At 37.5% G+C, this 17967-nt stretch overlaps 1 protein-coding gene across 1 annotated transcript; it reads left to right on the top strand.

The window, feature by feature from the left end:
• Positions 1-3335: 3335 nt before the first annotated feature.
• Positions 3336-17747, top strand: LOC117666414 (vesicular inhibitory amino acid transporter-like). Its single transcript, XM_034419067.2, has 2 exons — positions 3336-3620; positions 16602-17747. The coding sequence occupies exons 1-2, from the start codon at positions 3336-3338 to the stop codon at positions 17745-17747; spliced, it is 1431 nt and encodes a 476-aa protein (XP_034274958.2).
• Positions 17748-17967: the final 220 nt, after the last annotated feature.

Genomic DNA, 17967 nt, shown 5'->3' with positions numbered 1-17967 from the left:
TGAAAAGAGGGACTAGGGGTGATCATGATAGCAGTGTTCCAATATCTAAGGGGTTGCCAGAAAGAAGAGGGGGTCAATCTATTCTCTAAAGGACCAGAAGGCAGGACAAGAAGCGATAGATGGAAGCAATAGAGAAGCAACTTAGAAGTAAGGAGAAATTTCCTGACAGTGGAATGACTTGCCTCCAGAAACTGTGGGTGCTCCAACACTAGAGTTTTTAAGAAGAGATTGGATAATCATTTGCCTGAAATGGTATAGGGTTTCCTGCTTGAAGGCCCCCAAGGTCCCTGCCAACTTTGTTATTCTATTATTCTATTTTGCTATTCTTTGAGTATTTGCTCATGTGAGATTAGCGTCCAATAAGAACAATAAAAGAGCAATACAAAATTTATGAAACATGAAAACATTTTAAAAGTCCTAAACTTAAACAATGACCCGCTAAAAGCATTAGGAGGCCTTGAGATTAACCAGAAGGGATTTTTTTTTTCTTCCGATGGCATGGAGAGAAAAACAGCAAAGTTTGTAGCTGCCAGGATGTCTCCACCTCCTCCTAATTGCTATGTATTTCCTACTCATGAATGCTATGACAAGTAAATCTAATTGAGGTTAAATGTCTCCTAGCTTTCTTCTGTTAGCAGAAAAAAAAACCCTCTAGCAACACACTGTTTTTTTCTTTTTTATTCTTAATAAAGGATTATACAGTTGTTTTATATGGCAGGAAGAAAAACACTTGGCTGAATCCCTTACTATGTGATGGGTATAATCAGGAGAGATATGACATTAGCAGCTTTTTTAAAAAATTGAATTGAGATATAGATTTAAAATGATTTAAGACCACTAGGCTGAAAAACTAAACTGTCACAGAAGCAAAAGTTTCACAGTTGTTCTTTTTATGTTTGATTGATTACATATTAAAATGGCATTCTTTGTCAGCAACTTGCAGTGGGTTATAGTGCTGTTTTTTGAATAAACAGTTGAAACAGCAAAATGCTTTAAAAAAAAAAAATCACCAACACCGACAGGGCAAGCCAGTAGAATATAAAATGAAAGCAAACCCCACTCTTACCAATACTGAAAATGTTACCTAGTTTGGATAGTCAAATGTCTGCAAGAAAACAGCCTTGGTGGCGCAGCAGGCTAAAGTGCTGTTAAGTAGCACCAGCTGCCTGCAATTACTGTAAGGCTCAAGGTTGACTCAGCCTTCCATCCTTTCGAGGTAGGTAAAATGAGGACCCGGATTGTGGGGGCAATAAGCTGATTTTGTATAAAAAAGAACACCGCATAGGGAGGCCCGAAAGCCCTACTAAGCAGGTACTGTATATACAAAAGTATGAAGGCTATTGTTTAACACATTGTAAGCCGCCCTGAGTTTCCGGAGAAGGGCGGCATATAAATTGAATCAATCAATCAATCAAACAAACAAACAAACAACCTCAGAGAGCACCAAGGACCCCCATTTAAAAATATGTCTGGTATATGTTGATATAGACTATGTTGGTATCACCCCAATTCAGAATGGCAAATAACAGTTCAACTCTGAATATTTCTCCTTCCTCATCCACCTCAGAGATTTCTTAAAATACATTACTCTTTATAAATCTAGGACTGGTCCTGAGGGAAAGAAGATGTGTAAGAATTACCTGTTGAAAACAAAATGTGGCAAGTTGTCTAAATAAGAAAAATGTTGCCCAGTTTCTTTTAAGAAGAGTTTTCCTCAACATATCCTGGCCAATGTAAAAAAAATTCCTCCGTCATTTTCTCGTGAGCAATTGAATTGTGACCATAACAGAGTCCAAATAATGCCCATTTGATGGCTGTCAAATTACTTTTGAGTATGTACTAAATTGTCTCTTCTTTCTTTATACTTTTAATGTCATATACAAATATTGTGTGAATACATTGAAAGTTGTTTTAAAGCCCTTCATAAACACTTTAGGATGGGCTATACAATGTATAGTTAGAATGGACAAGCCATAATTGCTTCATTGCATGTGGCTTAACTTAATTTTGAGCCCATAAGTGATGAAATTCTATTGTTAATGGCAATTTTGAGGAGTCCATTTTTTTTTTTACTTCTAGGATATTTTAAGTTCTTCCCAAACCAATAATCAAGTTTCTCCTCTCTTAACTTCTATGCTTACAACTACCAGTTTACCAAACCTAGTAAATGAATCAAACATAAAAACCAACACAAAACAAAAACCAAAGAACCTCATATTTCCTCTCTACTTTCTACATAAAATCATTGTCCTATCAGTGTTAGCTATACAGTCCTGAGAATCTAGAACATAATTTAAACTGGAAGTATATAGGAGCCTGAGTGGCGTAGGAGGCTAATGCCTCCTACTAAGGCAGCATTTAATATCCAGCTGCCTGCAATTACTGCGAGTTCAATTCTCACCAGGCTCAAGGTCGACTCAGCCTTCCATCCTTTCTAAGGTGGGTAAAATGAGGACACGGTTTGTGGGGGCAATAAGCTGACTTTGTATAAAATATACAAAAGTATGAAGGCTATTGCTTAACGCATTGTAAGCCACCCTGAGTCTCCGGAGAAGGGCGGCATATAAAAATAAATTTAAAAAAGAATAAATAAAAAAATATATACATTTGGTCCATCCCTTATCTATCAGGGCAAAGTCACACTTCAGAGCCATTTTAAATTTAAGCCAAATTCAAACTGGAAATTTTTCACATTCGGATAAAAAAAATTCCTATCTAAAGTTTCACTTTCTGAAACTAGCTTTTAACAAGTGATTTATTTTTACAGGTTTTTGTGCAAGGTGATTGAAATTTAGTGGTCGTTTTCCAAGCCAAATGAATAAATAAACAAATAAATAAATAAATAAATAAGTCAGGGTGAGTGAGAACCTGCTTTATTAGGATACAGTCAAATATTTTTTTGTAGTACCTTTTTCTAGTATCTGTCATTTTTTTAAAGTACACATTACTACAATTATATTATGGAGGGATAGTTCTTAGCAATGAATCCTTGCATAAATACCTAGCGGTATTTTCTGCCAGCTACTTGTAACTGACTGATTGACAATTGACTGCTTGACTCAATGACCATAACTGAGGGGAATTCAATTGGACATCTTGGTTTTTCAGGATTCTCACTCTCCCGGATTGAGAGCAGCACACTGAGGATTGTTGCAAACAGTCTTGTTAGAGCAGCCTTTGGCACTGCCACTAATGAAGAATTTAGTAGCATCCTCTTTATCTCAGTACATCTTCCAGAAATTCTAATAAGACAGCACTACTGGAAAATTAATTTCAACAAGAATAGTATAATTACTACAGCCATCTGGTACACCAGGATAGCTTAAACAAAGCAAATGTTTTCATCTCTTTCAAATCACTTTAAGAGCACAAAATCTGTCTTTTTCAACATGGTGAGTTGGAATGGTTGCCTCTCTACTGATGAAGAAAAAGTGAATTTTGCCAGACAGGATGGACTGAATAGGATTCATGATGAAGAAGACGAAGTGGTAGACCTTTCTTTGGAGCTTGGTGCACAGGTGCAAGACCAAAACTGTGAATCCCAAGTGCGTACACAAAATGCTCAAAGTACACTGATCACTACTTGGGAAGCTGGTTGGAATGTAACTAATGCTATTCAGGTAACTTGGTGCTTGCTAATCAATTATGTTCATCTCTTCATCCTTTTCTTAAACTGTTTTCATTTTGTTGCCTTTTGAACATTTCCCATTTTCCATTCAAAGGATAAAACAATAGATAAAATAAAATAAAAAGGAAGGAAATGCTGATTAAATTGTGGTTCTAGAGCTTTTATAGACTATATTGATTTACATGTATCCTGTTTCTTTTTTTCCCTCCAAGTCTTTACTCCTTTATGTTTTTCTCCCCAATTTTGAAAATTAGTTTATAAGTACTTTGAGATAGGATCATCTTATCTTTGCTTTTCTTACTCAGTTATGTTTTATATATATATATAGTGATATTTCTGCCTAAGCAACTATAATTATAATGAGCTAGAAGCAAACATAGTCATATTTAGCCAAAACCTATTGAAATCACTTTGACATAAATTAATCAAAACTGACTTAATTTCAGTGGGTCTACTTAAGTATGACTTATATCTAGAATCACCCCAAGGAGGTTAATGATTTGCAAACTCCTTGATGGATGGAGGCTAAATTCTAATCAAAATTTTATTGATTTCTACTACAGCTACATGCATCAAATGTTGGTCCACATTATTTGGATTGCTTTCATTAATGGGATTCAGACAGAAGTACAACCAATTGTTTTTGGCTTGACTGGTTTCACTACAACAATTGTAGCAGCACTGAATTAAGAACTGCATCAAAAGGGATACCTGCTTTTAATAAATATGCACAGTTGCCTACCTTATTTAATTGTGTTAGGAACTAAAGAAGTATGTATCTGTAATACTGCCACAGCAACTGTAGATGTCTGAAAGAGGAAAAACATTAGGTTTTGCAGGTAACCATGGTCTGCCTCCATGAGGTCAATGATTCAATCTGCCTCACCATGGCAAAAGTCCAGAAGTGACACTCTCCATTTTGACAAAAGGTTTTAGCCTTTTAACCAAAGAGCCTTAAATAATGGCTTTGCCAATCGGCTTCTATACATGCTTTGCTATCCAGCAAGTAAAGCAACTGTTCTGTTAACAAGAAGCAGGGACCACTTGACTTCATACTCCCAATCTCCAACCGAGTGAAGTATTAGGTAGAACTTAAATATGGTTGGATAGGGTATTTTTATAAGAGAGTTTAAATGAAAAAGTAAATATAAAAATATTTTGGTACTTCTTTGCACCATTCCCTTTTCTGCCCTTAAAGGCAAAGGCTAACTTTGGTATTTTACTAAAGTTGGGGGAGAAAATTGATCGTTTATAATTTATTTATCGCAATGCTATCTCTTCCACCTAATCTAAAGATTCTATTTAGTTTAAAGAACGGGGTTGGGGGTGGGTGGGAGAGGACACTATTTTGTTTGCAGAAATGTCTAATTGTATTTTTAAAAACCTGCTTTATATAGATTTGATATGCATGCAGGAAGCTTTTCATCAATAGCTTGAAATACAGTTTCAATCTGTCAGAATATAGTGATAAACAAAAACCAGTTAAAAGTAATTACATAAACATTGCCAGAAGATATTAGATACCTTGTTTTGTCTAATGTCTTTGGAAGTACAATATGCCAACATTGCAGCAGATGTTAATTAAAATACAGTTTTAAATATGAGAGGTGTTTTAATTGTTTTGGTAATAAAATACTAGTATGCCAATAATAATCAATGGTGTTAATAAGTAGTAAATAGCCAATCAGTTAAAATAGCAATGTCAGAAGAACATATGCTGGAATTCTATGTACATTTGCTTGAAGTATCTTTCTCATGATTCAGTAAAACTCCTTTGTAAGCAAACATACAATTATGAATGATGAAAATTGAAAAGACATTTCAGGGAATCATTTTAGAGAGATTTCATAATGCCCATCTGGAGTCTGAAATAAGTTAGTCCTATATTTGTTGTGCAGAACAGCAAGACAGATTTTTCAGATGACTTGATTGAAGAATTTCTTTCCCCTTGATGCTTCCCCTTGAGCCGTAAAAACCATATAAGTTTACAACTGATTCCTAATATGCTTATATTATTGTGAAATCTTTGTTCTGTTACTCCCGCTGTTCTTATTTTTTCTTATTTCATCCAAACATTTCATGATTCTCTTGTTGTACAGTTTATTTGAGTTTGTATTTCTCAATGTTTCTATTTGAGATGCCCTACATTCAGTCATCACTAGGTACAACTCAGGGAAAGATCTGACATTGGAAATTCAAGACTACAGGGTGCCTTCAGATTCTATCATGCTACGAATAATTTCTCTAGAAGGGCAATAGGCCTCAATTTTGTACTGAGTTTAGAAAACAATTTGTTTTCTGACTGGAAAAAAGTCAGTTCCAAATTGTGTCAATCACAATACACCCTACACTAATCACAATGTTTTTAATGGGAGGATTTTTCAATCTATTTTAGATTTGTGAACCATGTTTGAGTAAATCAGTACTAACTCAGAACTAATAGATGCATCTTTGAAGATATTTTTCTTTGTTGGTGTTGTCCAAAACTTAAACTGAGAAATAATAATAAGCATAGGCCTCATAGAATCTTCAAAACATAGTTGCAAAGGACTATTTAGGCCATCAAATTTAAACTCCTAATCTGTGTAGGAATCCAATTAAAACATTTCCAACTTGACAGCTATCTCCATATAGCTATTAAATAGCTAATTCTTCTTGAACACATCCAACAAATGGAAACCACTATTTATCTAGATAACACTATCAAAATCCTATTTCTGGGGAGGGGGTTCCCCCTACCACAGACCTATTGTCTCTCTCCCTGTGTTCTAAGGCCATTTGTGTCCTTCCTTCTGGAAACAACAGATGTTGGCTTTCTTCTGTATTTACATCTGTTTAGATATTTGAAGAGTGCTTTCATAAATTTCCCTTGTCTCTTCAAGGTTATGCATATCCCACTCCTTCAGTCTCTCTTTATAGGAACTAGGTTCTAGTCCACTTTTGTGGAGTTCTTCCAGTTTGCCTGAATCCTTCTGAAAGGATGGTGCCCAAACTGGATGTACTATTTGAGATGGAGTGTCTGACCAATGCAGTATAAAGAAGAATATATGATTTAAGGAGAGCAGTACAACTGTGATGGAACATAATCTGGAGTCCCAGGAAAGAGGGACTGCTTCCCAGAGGGCAAGGAAGCAGGGAGCTTGGAAAGTCAGATAGGCAGGAAGAGGACTAAGATAGCCCGATCTAGCAATTCACAGAGTATATCTATAATTAGGCAGTTGAGTTATTTCTGAGTACAGTACTTTCTTTATTATTGTTCACCTACAGACAGAATCTTGCCAGACTATAGTAAGATTCCAAACTACATTCCACTGCAGGACCCCAACAGTGTGTATATGGGACACTTATCTACACACAGTATGTGTTAACATTAGTTTGAATTCTGTTGACTTTTATTGTAATAGAATTCAGCATTTCCTTGGTTTTTATTTATGGAATCATGCCTTTTTCCTTTAAAAGCAAGATAAGATGGGGTGATAAAAATAGAAAAACCCATATGAAATAATAATCAATTGGAACTTGGAGGGAAAAGGTCTTTGCAGACCTTAGAAGAATGATTAAAGCAATCAGGCTGCTCTTTACGGGTGGAAAGTGAGTGTTATAAATGAGAACGACACCGTTGTTTTGCCCTACCCTGAGGAAAGGGCAACAATCTTTTGCATGGCAATTAAGAGCTAGCAGTTCCAAGTTCTGTTTGAAGTCATGCAAGATAGCTAGCATAAAATCATCAAACGAGAAAAGTGCTATGCTCTGAGTTGTTTGGAAAATAAGAATGGGAAAAGCTCAGTCACTTCAGGATGCATAAGGAATAGAAATGCATTCCCGTCATATTCTGTATTGAGTCTCGACCTTTATACCTGCAAATCCCAACATTTCTTTAATGTTAATTGTTGCCTCCCGGATTTTAGCTCTAACTTGTTCCCAAAGCATCTTACTTTAACATTTAAAGTAACGTTGAACTATTTAAAGAATTAGTCAACACTGGAGCAATGGGATAAATTAAAACAAATTAACCACTTGATTTAAGATCAACTTTAAAAATAATGGAATTCTCCGAAGCCTACTGGAAACTGCCCAGCATTGAGACTTTGCTTCAAATCCATAGGGTAACTGTCCAAAGACAGCTCATTTTTAACTAGATGGAGATGATTCACATTAAGGGGACTCAAATATTCCTCCTATTTATGAGTTTAGAATATCTCAACCCTTTTGTTAAGATGAATCAAGATTCCCACAGATTTTTCCCCCTTATATCAGGAACTTTTATTCATACTCATGCTAACATTTCTGTTGCAGACCAGCCTTTCTGATTTATTATAACTATTATTATTATTAATATCTGCTCCCAAATTTTGCTGGGAAAAGCAAGGATGGTAGCCACAAAACTTTCCCCACCATTTTCTTGTGCCCTTTGTATTATATTAGCTATCCTACCTTCTCTTTACCATTTTCTTTCTCTCTCATCTGTCTGTCTATCTGTCTGTCTATAATATTGACATGTGTAATTCCCTGTATTTTTTTAAAGTGTCATCTCAAAATAATATCCCTCATTTGTTAGAACTCAAATTGTTCAAATAGAATTCACTAAATTACAACTGTAAGGTGCAGTTTTTATTTAAGACAGAAGGAATTTTTCTAGCAGATTTTGTATATTTCACATCCAGAAAAGAGAAACAGTTGAAAATATCATAAGCAAAGTTTACTAAGTGAGAAAAAATAAGAAAAAAAGAGCAAACCTTCACTACAGTATCAGATTTGATTATTGTTTGTTATAAAGCTCCTTTGGATCAGTTTTACTAACCCGACGAGCAGAAGGATCTATGAATGCTAAATAGGCCTAATTGTTTAAATTTCATTTTTTTAAAAGTCACTGGCACCTTCTATACAAGGCACCTTGTAAATTGTTCCATGATACTCATAACATACATTTAAGGATTAGCTCCTTCATCCCCTTTGTATTTTATTCTTTCCAACTCAACAGTGTTGGAGAGAAATCCTGTAAAGGAGCACAGGAGTCTGCTATCAGCAGGATTAGTCTCCAAAAACTAACTGTAACAAAACCAAATTTGTGATGGCAGGAAGAACCAGCAAAAGCAAAGCTTAACTCAAAAGTGCTTTGGATCCAATCAGAGGCTGCAAGAAGAACATTGCAGGAAGCAAAATCCCCAATGCATCCTTAAAGGTATAGGTTTCCCCTGCCCAGTTCTGTTCATCTCTAGGGCGAAGTGCTTATCTCCGTTTCTTAGCTGAGGGGGCCTAGTGTTGTCTGAGGACATTTCCATGGTCATGTGGCCAGCATGACTATATGCTGAGACACATGGAATGCTGTTGCCTTCCCATTGAAATGGTACCTATTTATCTGCCTACATTTGCATACTTTCAAACTGCTAGATGGGCCGGAGCTGGGACAGAAACAGATCTTCTCATACAGTGCTTGGGTCTCAAACCTGGGCTGTCAGCTTTCCAACTGACAAGCTCAGCATCTTTAACCTCTGAGCCAGGGGTCCCCAACCTCCAGTAGTGGGTTCCTCTTACCTTCGCTACCGGTTTGCAACAGGGGACATGCGTGTATGTGCACTCGCTTTGTGTGTGTGCGGAGCTTCTGCGCATGCACAGAACCTTCTGTGCATGCGCAGAGTGTCCATGATGACATCCAGGTGGGTGGGCGGAGCCTCCCTCTGCTGGCACTACCGGTTCGCCCGAACAGGGGTGAACCAGTAGAAACCCACTGCTGCCAACCTCCCTTCCTCCCTCCCTCCCTTTCTTCCTTCCTTCCTTTCTTCCTGTACCAGATCAGAGTATCGACTGCTAGATTCTGTAAAAACGCTGATCCTTCTCCTGTCCTAACTGCCAAATGTTTATTGAAACCTTAGTACAACATGTAACATTTAAACCCAACAAATTACATTATTAGTGCAATGACACACTAACCCTAATTTCTTGACCATAAGTTATTTAATGAACATCTGGCTTCACACAACATGCTAAGCTATACACATTGGTTTACAAACCTCAGGGGCTAAAATGTTCTTGATGCTCTCTGAGCTTGATTGTTTTCTTGCAGATGTTTCATTACCCAAACTAGTTGGTTTTTTGCAGATGTTTCATTACCCAAGCTAGATAACATCATCAGTGGGAGCACCGTTCCACCACTGATGATGGTCACCACTGATGACCACTTTAGTTTGAGTAAAGAAATATCTGCAAGAAAACAACCAAGCTCAAAGGACACCAAGGACCTCTCATTTCAATCCTGAGCTACAAATATTCTTCTTTATTGGCTCAGTGGCTAAACCAAATTAAAGTAGGTATATCTTCAGCTTCATGGTTTATTTTGACTTGGCTGAGCAGCTTTTATGCGAATGCAATTTTTTTTGTTGGTAAAAAGCATAAAGTGCAAATGCAATGTTTGAACCAACCGATGATCTGACTGCTTTTTACTTTTGTCAAAATTAATATATTTCAGCAAGTATAAAATGAACTAGATCCTTTCCTAAGCCTCTCATTTCTGTTGGTTCTTGCCTTTTATGTCAGCAGGTCTGTGGGTTGCATTTCTTATATATGCTCGTGTGAGGGAATAAAAAAACCCTACCTATTTCATGCTTTTTCAAGTCATCTTTCCATGAAAGACATAATGATAAGGTTCTCACTTGTCATGTAGGGCCTGCCAGCAATCCTTTTAAGATGGTAAGAGGAAAGTCTGTACTATACACTACTGAAATATCTGCAATCCTGTTACCTGAGATGGATGCTGTAACTTTTAAAGCTTCCATTTCTTTCCACTTTATCTTTTGTGTAAGTAAATTGCTTTAATAAACAGCCTTAAAAGAAGAGGAGGGGGAAAAAAACTAAAGCCATGCTTTAAGGAAAACAAATAAAAAAGCCATAAACACCAGTTCTCGATGATTGACAGCCTAAGGCTAAAATTTTGCATAGCCGGAACTTTTTCTTTTCTTCAAGAAAATCCATTTTTGCTAAGATGTTAGTTTAAAAAAATGTTAAGTCAAACAAGAGTAACTCCCGGTGTTTTCAAGGAGAGGTTCCAAGAAAAGTCTGATGACTTTAGGGTAGAAATCTATATGCATAAGCTGCACATAAATGGTATTTACAGCAGTCCTTTCTTTCACCATGTATCTATGGTTTAATCTATCATGCATTGCTAAGCGCATAAAAGCGGCAACGGCGTGCATTTTCTTGGGGAAAAGTAAAGCATGATGCTTTCCTTGCTCAAATGAGCAAACGGAGCTATTCCAGAAAATCAAATGCCCTAAACACCGATTACACAGAGCCACGATGACAAATCACACCCTGTTTCTCAGAGTTAGTGAGCTGTAGAGAATCTTTTCCCTTAGAGATAAATGGGGGGAGGGAAACGAACCTTTCTTCCAATCACATATCTTGATATGAGGACAGTTGAAGAGGACCCACAATCTGAATGGATACTGTGTCTTGCCATTGTTTTGTGATACTCGAAGGAAAATATCTTGCTAAGGCTATTTCATTCATGCTCTTTTCATTGTTCAGGAGAAAAAATAAGCAAATGCTGTCCTTACTTAGCTCACTGGCTAGGTTCAGGTCATATACTAAGTCATGTTGCTTAATTGTGGCTTGTTGAATAAGTCATGGTTGCCTGGGTTTAAATTGCAGGATGCCATAGTCCATGGTTCAGAAGTTGTAACGGCTGGGTTCACCCAATGCCCTAAACTAAAACTAAGTAAATCATATGAGGCTGGGCAGAAAGGGTGAACCTTGTCATGCATTTGCTCAAATTAATAGGCCTTAAAGCAGCATCATGCTGTCAGTTTTAACCAGAATCCTGTTTATATCCTTTACTGAAGATAAAATTAGCATGTATGTGGATTTGATAGATAGATAGATAGATATGCTACAACTGATATCTGTCAGGAGAAACACGTGCAAGAAATCTTCATTGTTTTGGTTTTTAAAAAAAAATCTGAATATGTGCATTATAAACATGAATAGTTAGATGTTGACAGTTAGTACAGGGTCAAATTTTAAACCCCATTTTTCTTTCCCAAATGTTCCTTGCAATGTCTTTTTCCTATTTCCAGGGATAGGATAGGAAAGTGTATACAAAATGTGCATATTAAGAAAAATATACCTAAACATCCTGACTAGGTCTTACATCATTAAATACACGTAAACAATTTGATATATTTACATGACAATATGAAAAATATGTCAATTATCGGACCACAACATTAATTGTGCATCACCATCAAACATTGATTATTAAGATGGCAGAAGATGTCTTTTGTATGTTTATCATGTCAATAGTTCTGTATGTGGAATTCATGCTGCATCAATAATGTACACTAAGCCTGCTGAATTTTAAAGTACCAAACCGCTGACAGGACTGGCCTTGTTTAGACATTCAACTGACATCCAATATGTTCATGGATCAAGCTGGAAAGAGAACAGTCTGCACATACTAGTTTTGGTCCACTATCTCTTGAACCCTGGATGCACTCAGCTACCTTATGAAAAGGAGGCTGTATTTGAGAGTTATTGAATACAGCTCTTCACACAATATGGAACCGCATATGATTCTGGGGTTGCTATGGTTCTGGACTATTTGAAAATAAGTGTTCACATCATAGCCAATTTCAATACATTACCTTCTTTTTTTTCTGCTCCTCCTCTTCCTCCTATTTAGAACTTCACTGAACAACTCCAATTTTTACCTACTCGGAAGCATTCATCTAAATTCCTGAATGGATTTCAAGTGTTTGAGAAAAACCATCCTTAAGGAAAATATCAGGTGTTACGTTGGAGGCAGAAATGTGATAGGATAACATCTTGATACCATATTCTTTATTTTATTCTCTCTCTCTCTCCTCCTTCTATGTATTGCCCCCTTGTCCTTTGTCTTTTCTAGTTTATAGCATCCTTTCCTCCAGGTATTTAAACTGGATCCCATTTTTGGAATGTTTAACAAGATGCTAATTTTCCCAGCTCAAGTCAGTTCACAGTTTTGGAACCCATCCCAATCTGCAGCAGCTGGATGGTGTACGAAAGACAGAAGATAGAGAATCAAAACAAGAATAGAATAGAAGTCTCTAGGTGGCCACCAGAAGCAATCAGTCCTGGTTCAAAACACCGAGTAATAGTGTTGCTTTAACAACTTTCTGAAATGCCAATAATGAAGGGCTGCTTGAATCTCTGGAGTCTAGGAATTCCCAAATAAAGGAACTGCAACAGAGAAGGTTTGCCAGCAGATTCCTGCCCCCACCCCCACCTTAATATGGAAAATAATGGCAGGTAAGCCTGGACCCAAACCATCATCACTTGACAAAACAATAATATTTTGGCTTGTCCTTAAGCACAGCTAAAGTTTTAGCTCTACCTTCTGTCCTTCAGATTCAACTGAAGGAAGCATTCCTCTGTATTTCAGTTGTAAAATAGAAGAGGTTTTTTACATTTAGATTCAGCAGGCATTGAATTAACATGCACAGGTGCCAGAGTTCAAAGCAATCAGATTGCAATTGCTCCCTAAGGTACCTTCCCACACACCCACCCCCATAGATAAAACAACATTTGACAGTGATATTGTGTTTTCTTAGAAAATATGCCAGGAAAATGCATGATGCTGTGGAGGGAGGAAACAAGTAGAAAATTAACAGAATGTTCTTAGGCACTATAAAACCATAAGTTTCTATGGAAGACCATAGAAATGTAAAGAAGCCTTTCTCACCATTAAAATAAACAAAGAAGGGGGGATCATTAACTTCCAATGTCAAATTTCTAATACAAATATCTACTGTAAATAGAAATCCTGTACAATCAAGCAGCAACTACACCTTACTATTTTAAAGCTAAGATTTCTTAATAATGGAATAATATGATTTGGGGCCAAAATTGAGTGCTAGGATCTTGGATTCCTAAAAGATGATTCCCTTTTAAACCTGGGCAGTTGTAATGCTTCAAATGAGACTCCAGCTTTATATCTATATGCAAACACAAAGATAATAAAATTTCTAAAAATATACAATAATCTATCTAAGGAGACATTTATAATCCTTAGAATATTTTGTACTAACTTTTTCCACTTAAAATGACTTATAAAGGCCTTCTTATTTTAATGCATTTCTGTTCCAATTACTTGTTTAAGCATGTAGCCACAACAAGTTTGGATTGCCCAAACATATTGCATCACTGTAATGGCTCCATAAAACTGGGAGGTTAATGTGGGTTAATTTTGCACTTTCTGTGTTTGTAAAAGCAGTGGTAAATGCATTGTTACTTAGAATGTTTGTTCCCAGTATTTTGCTAACTAGTTCATTGATGAGAAATGTTAATAAATTTCTGAACTAGGTCCTACTTCATTAAATGCATGTAAACAACTTGGTAGAGATATACTTACATGACAGCAGAAAACAATATATGTCAATGCAAGCGCCAAAAAGGCTATTAAATTGTACAGCACCATCAAACAGATGTTTGGTAAGAAAAAATAGGGTAGAAGATAGAAAATATGGCAAGAAAATATCTTTTGCATGCATCTCATGTTAGTTCTGTATCTGGAATTAATGCTATATCAATATTGTGTACTAAGCCTGCTGGATTTTAAAGAACCAAAACATTGACACTGCTTAAGGTGTGATTCCCAGTATTTTACTTTACTGGTTTATTGATGCTGCCAAAATAGCTGGTTGGCAACCATTCTTCCTATCCTGATATGAAGATCCACCATAATGCTTGGATTTGATATGGTTAAAAGGGAAAAATATTTTAGAGAGCCACAACCAGAGCAGCTCCATTTAGGATGGTTAAGTTCAGTAAAAGATTGTTCGGGAAGGCCGGAAACCGTTGTCGCCCTCCTGGAGGCTCAAGGAAAGCCTCCAGAGCTCGGGGAGGGCAAAAATGCCCCCCACCACCACCGTGGTACAGGAGGCCGACTAGGCCACGCCCACCATGGCCATGCCCACCCAGCAACTGGGTAGAGAACCCCTTACTAAAATTTGTAGACATGGTCCCGCCTACAAGAAGCACTGGGAGGTAGTAGCTCCCAGCGCTGACTTTACAACAGACTGCTACTGTCATGTACTCAATTTGTGCCAGGCCTCCAGCCTGAATAGACCTTAATTCTACGGTTCCAGAGTGTGTTTGCTTCTGTGTTAGCTAGGCCTGGAGATTTGGACAATTGAGATACAACTTCTCACTGAAACAGATGTGCCAATACAAAGGTCAGAAAGACTATGAATGAAACACCTCCCACCGTATCGTTAACGCAGCTGCATCGTTCGCACAGCTCACGTAGTTGGTCACTGTCTTGGTATGTGTGTGTGCACAAAATCACTTTCCAGATACAGTTTGGAATATCTTTTGAAGCAGGCATATAAACCTAGAAAAAGACAGCGCTATTTTGGTAATACTGAAAGAATTTGATAGATGGTTCCAAGTAACTTTATCAAGTAGCTTTATCAAGTACATTATCAAGTAGCTCCATCAAATTAACCAGTGAAACAACTTGCCTCCAGAAGTTGTGAATTCTCCAACACTGGAAGTATTTAAGAAGAGATTGGAAAACCATTTGTCTGAAATAGTATAGGTTTCCTGCCTGAGCAAGAGGTTGGATTAGAAGACCTCCAAGTTCCTTTCCAGCTCTGTTGTTCTGTTCTGTTCTGTTCTGTTCATATAACAAATGCTTTACATGGTCCCTATGATAGGTAGGTAATATAACTATATAAAAAGTCTGCCTATGGAATAGGCAATACCTAAAAAAAGTAATAACTCTCACTCTCAAAAACACAGCTGACTTAGTATTCATTTCTTGGATAGAATCTTGCAAGCAAAAATGCAGCCAGAGGTGTTGCTCCTTGGGCACACAGGGTCACAGGACCAATCCCTCATGTCTCTATTTCAAAAGAAAAGGTGATAGCAAATAATAGAAGACTAAATGTTCCTCACACTCTGAAGAGTTCGTGCCAACATCTCACAATGCTATCAGCCATTGTGGAAGTGATAGAAAGTCTGCCCTCCTTCTGGTTATTTTGGCATAATTGTGGTTGGCTGATTTTTTTTTTTTAAAAAAAATACATTCCTGGGGATGTTAGTCTGTATTGCTGCCAAAAAAACCAAAATGGACATAATCACCAGGACTCAGTCTTGGCTCAAGGGAATCTTTACTTTTTGTAGGCAGTCTATTCTAGGAATTTTTATTGTGTTGCTAAACTGACAGGATTGTGGGATAAGATGAGGAAGTGAACAGAATATAAGCTAAAATCAGGATCTCTGTAGCAGCATTTTTTTTTCTTAAGTACGTATAATTAGGAGAAATATCATTTCTCTGCTCAGCACAGAGAGGAGAAGGTAACTTGTTTCTGGGGCTAAGCCAAAAGAAAAGGGTCCCCCCCCACCAGCATAGACCCATGGGAATGTAGAAATACAAGGAAGCATTGAAAAAGAGTATTGCAAAGTTAGAAAAGAAAAAAATTCATGAGAGGCTCCTCATGTTTATTTATTAGCATAGCTGCTAAAAGTGTCATTTCCCTATTTGCATACAGCATGTGAAGACAGCTAAAGCTCTTTGATTTTATCATTATTGAACCGCTATTGAACATTAATATGCACCATGATTAAATAGCTGCTTCAGAGCCTTTCAGAATTATGACTGTAATCACAACCACCATTTAATATTTAATAAGAGCTTGTCTCTGCTGTTCACCTCTATTCAGCTTCCTAGGCTCTCTGTGCTCCTGCCGGCAGTTGTGTTTGTAGGTCTGTGCGCATGTGCTTGTGTGTACATTTCTTCTAACTTTGTATGTTGTGAATATATGCATTTTGGGGGGCAACCATTCTTTAGTGCGGCAGGTTAACCTAAGGGCAGACGTTCTGTGCAATTAGCCAAAGGTAGCCATTGTCAGCTGCAGGTTTGGATGGGCAATTTCTAAGCGACATCTTTCTTCAGTCTTTTTTTTTTTTTTTTGCCTTCTCTGTGTTTTGTCTCTAGGGGATTTTTGTTCTAGGCTTGCCATATGCTCTGCTCCACAGTGGATACAGTGGGCTGCTTCTTATTATCCTCGCTGCAATCTTCTGCTGCTACACCAGCAAAATTCTTATCGCTTGCCTCTACGAGGAAAACGAAGATGGGCAGCTTGTGAGAGTGAGAGGCACCTATGAAGACATCGCTAACGCTTGCTGCAGAAGGTTCTTCCCAAAACTCGGGGGCAGAGTGGTCAACGTGACCCAGATAACGGAGTTGATCATGACATGCATTTTGTATTTGGTTATTAGTGGGAACTTGCTGTCCCATAGCTTTCCGGCGTTACCGATGACTGAGAAAACATGGGCCATAATTGCATTTATAGGTCTGTTGCCCTGCGTGTTTATCAAAACCTTGAAAGTTGTATCCAGACTCAGTCTGCTCTGCTCCCTGGCCCATTTCATCACCATATTTATAGTGATCGCTTACTGTTTGACCCAAAGGCACCGTTGGTCTTGGGCAAGGCTCAACCTGTCGGTCGAATTTGAAAGTTTTCTGATTTCAGTTGGTGTGATCATTTTTAGCTACACTTCACAAATTTTCCTCCTGACCCTGGAAGAAAGCATGCAAAATCCTAGAGAGTGTAGGTCTATGTTGAATTGGACCCATTTCTTGGCTTGCGTATTCAAGATAATCTTTGCAATAACGGCATTGCTAACATGGGGAGAAGAAACAAAGGAGGTTATTACAGACAACCTTCCTTCCTCCTTACAGATTTCAGTGAATTTATGTCTCTTGGCCAAGGCACTCTTGTCCTACCCATTGCCCTTTTTTACAGTCACAAAAATATTGCACACTCACATATCACCTAGGGACAAAGTCAACTATGAATCATCATGGCTTGCTGTACTTTTAAAAAGTGTCCTCCTCCTATTGACTCTTCTGATGGCCATGTTCATACCACACATTGTCCTTCTTATGGGTCTAACTGGCAGTGTTACTGGTGCAGCTATGACCTTCCTCCTTCCTTCTTTTTTCCACTTAAATCTGAAATGGGAAAAGCTGATGCCTTTTGAGAAATGTGCAGACATATCAGTGTTTATCTTGGGTGTGTTCTGTACCTTAGCTGGCCTCATATGCTCAATAAAAAGCTTATTGAAAGCTTTGGGATAAAATGGGGAAACCAAAGTACTTTAATATCTTGCAACCGTGAACATTAGAATTTAAATCAAAACACAGTCCGTTCTCGACTTACGACCATAATGGAACCCTAAAATTCCTTTTGTTAAGTGAGATATGTGTTATGTGAGTTTTGTCCTATTTTATTACTTTTTTTGCCACAGTTGTTAAGTGAATCATTGAAGTTTATAAGTTGGTAACCCCGTTGTTAAGT

This window comes from Pantherophis guttatus, chromosome 1 (assembly GCF_059756535.1).
Source record: "Pantherophis guttatus breed Tessera chromosome 1, ASM5975653v1, whole genome shotgun sequence".
NCBI classification, from domain to species: Eukaryota; Metazoa; Chordata; class Lepidosauria; order Squamata; family Colubridae; genus Pantherophis; species Pantherophis guttatus.
This window is presented reverse-complemented; position numbering and strand designations above follow the sequence as displayed.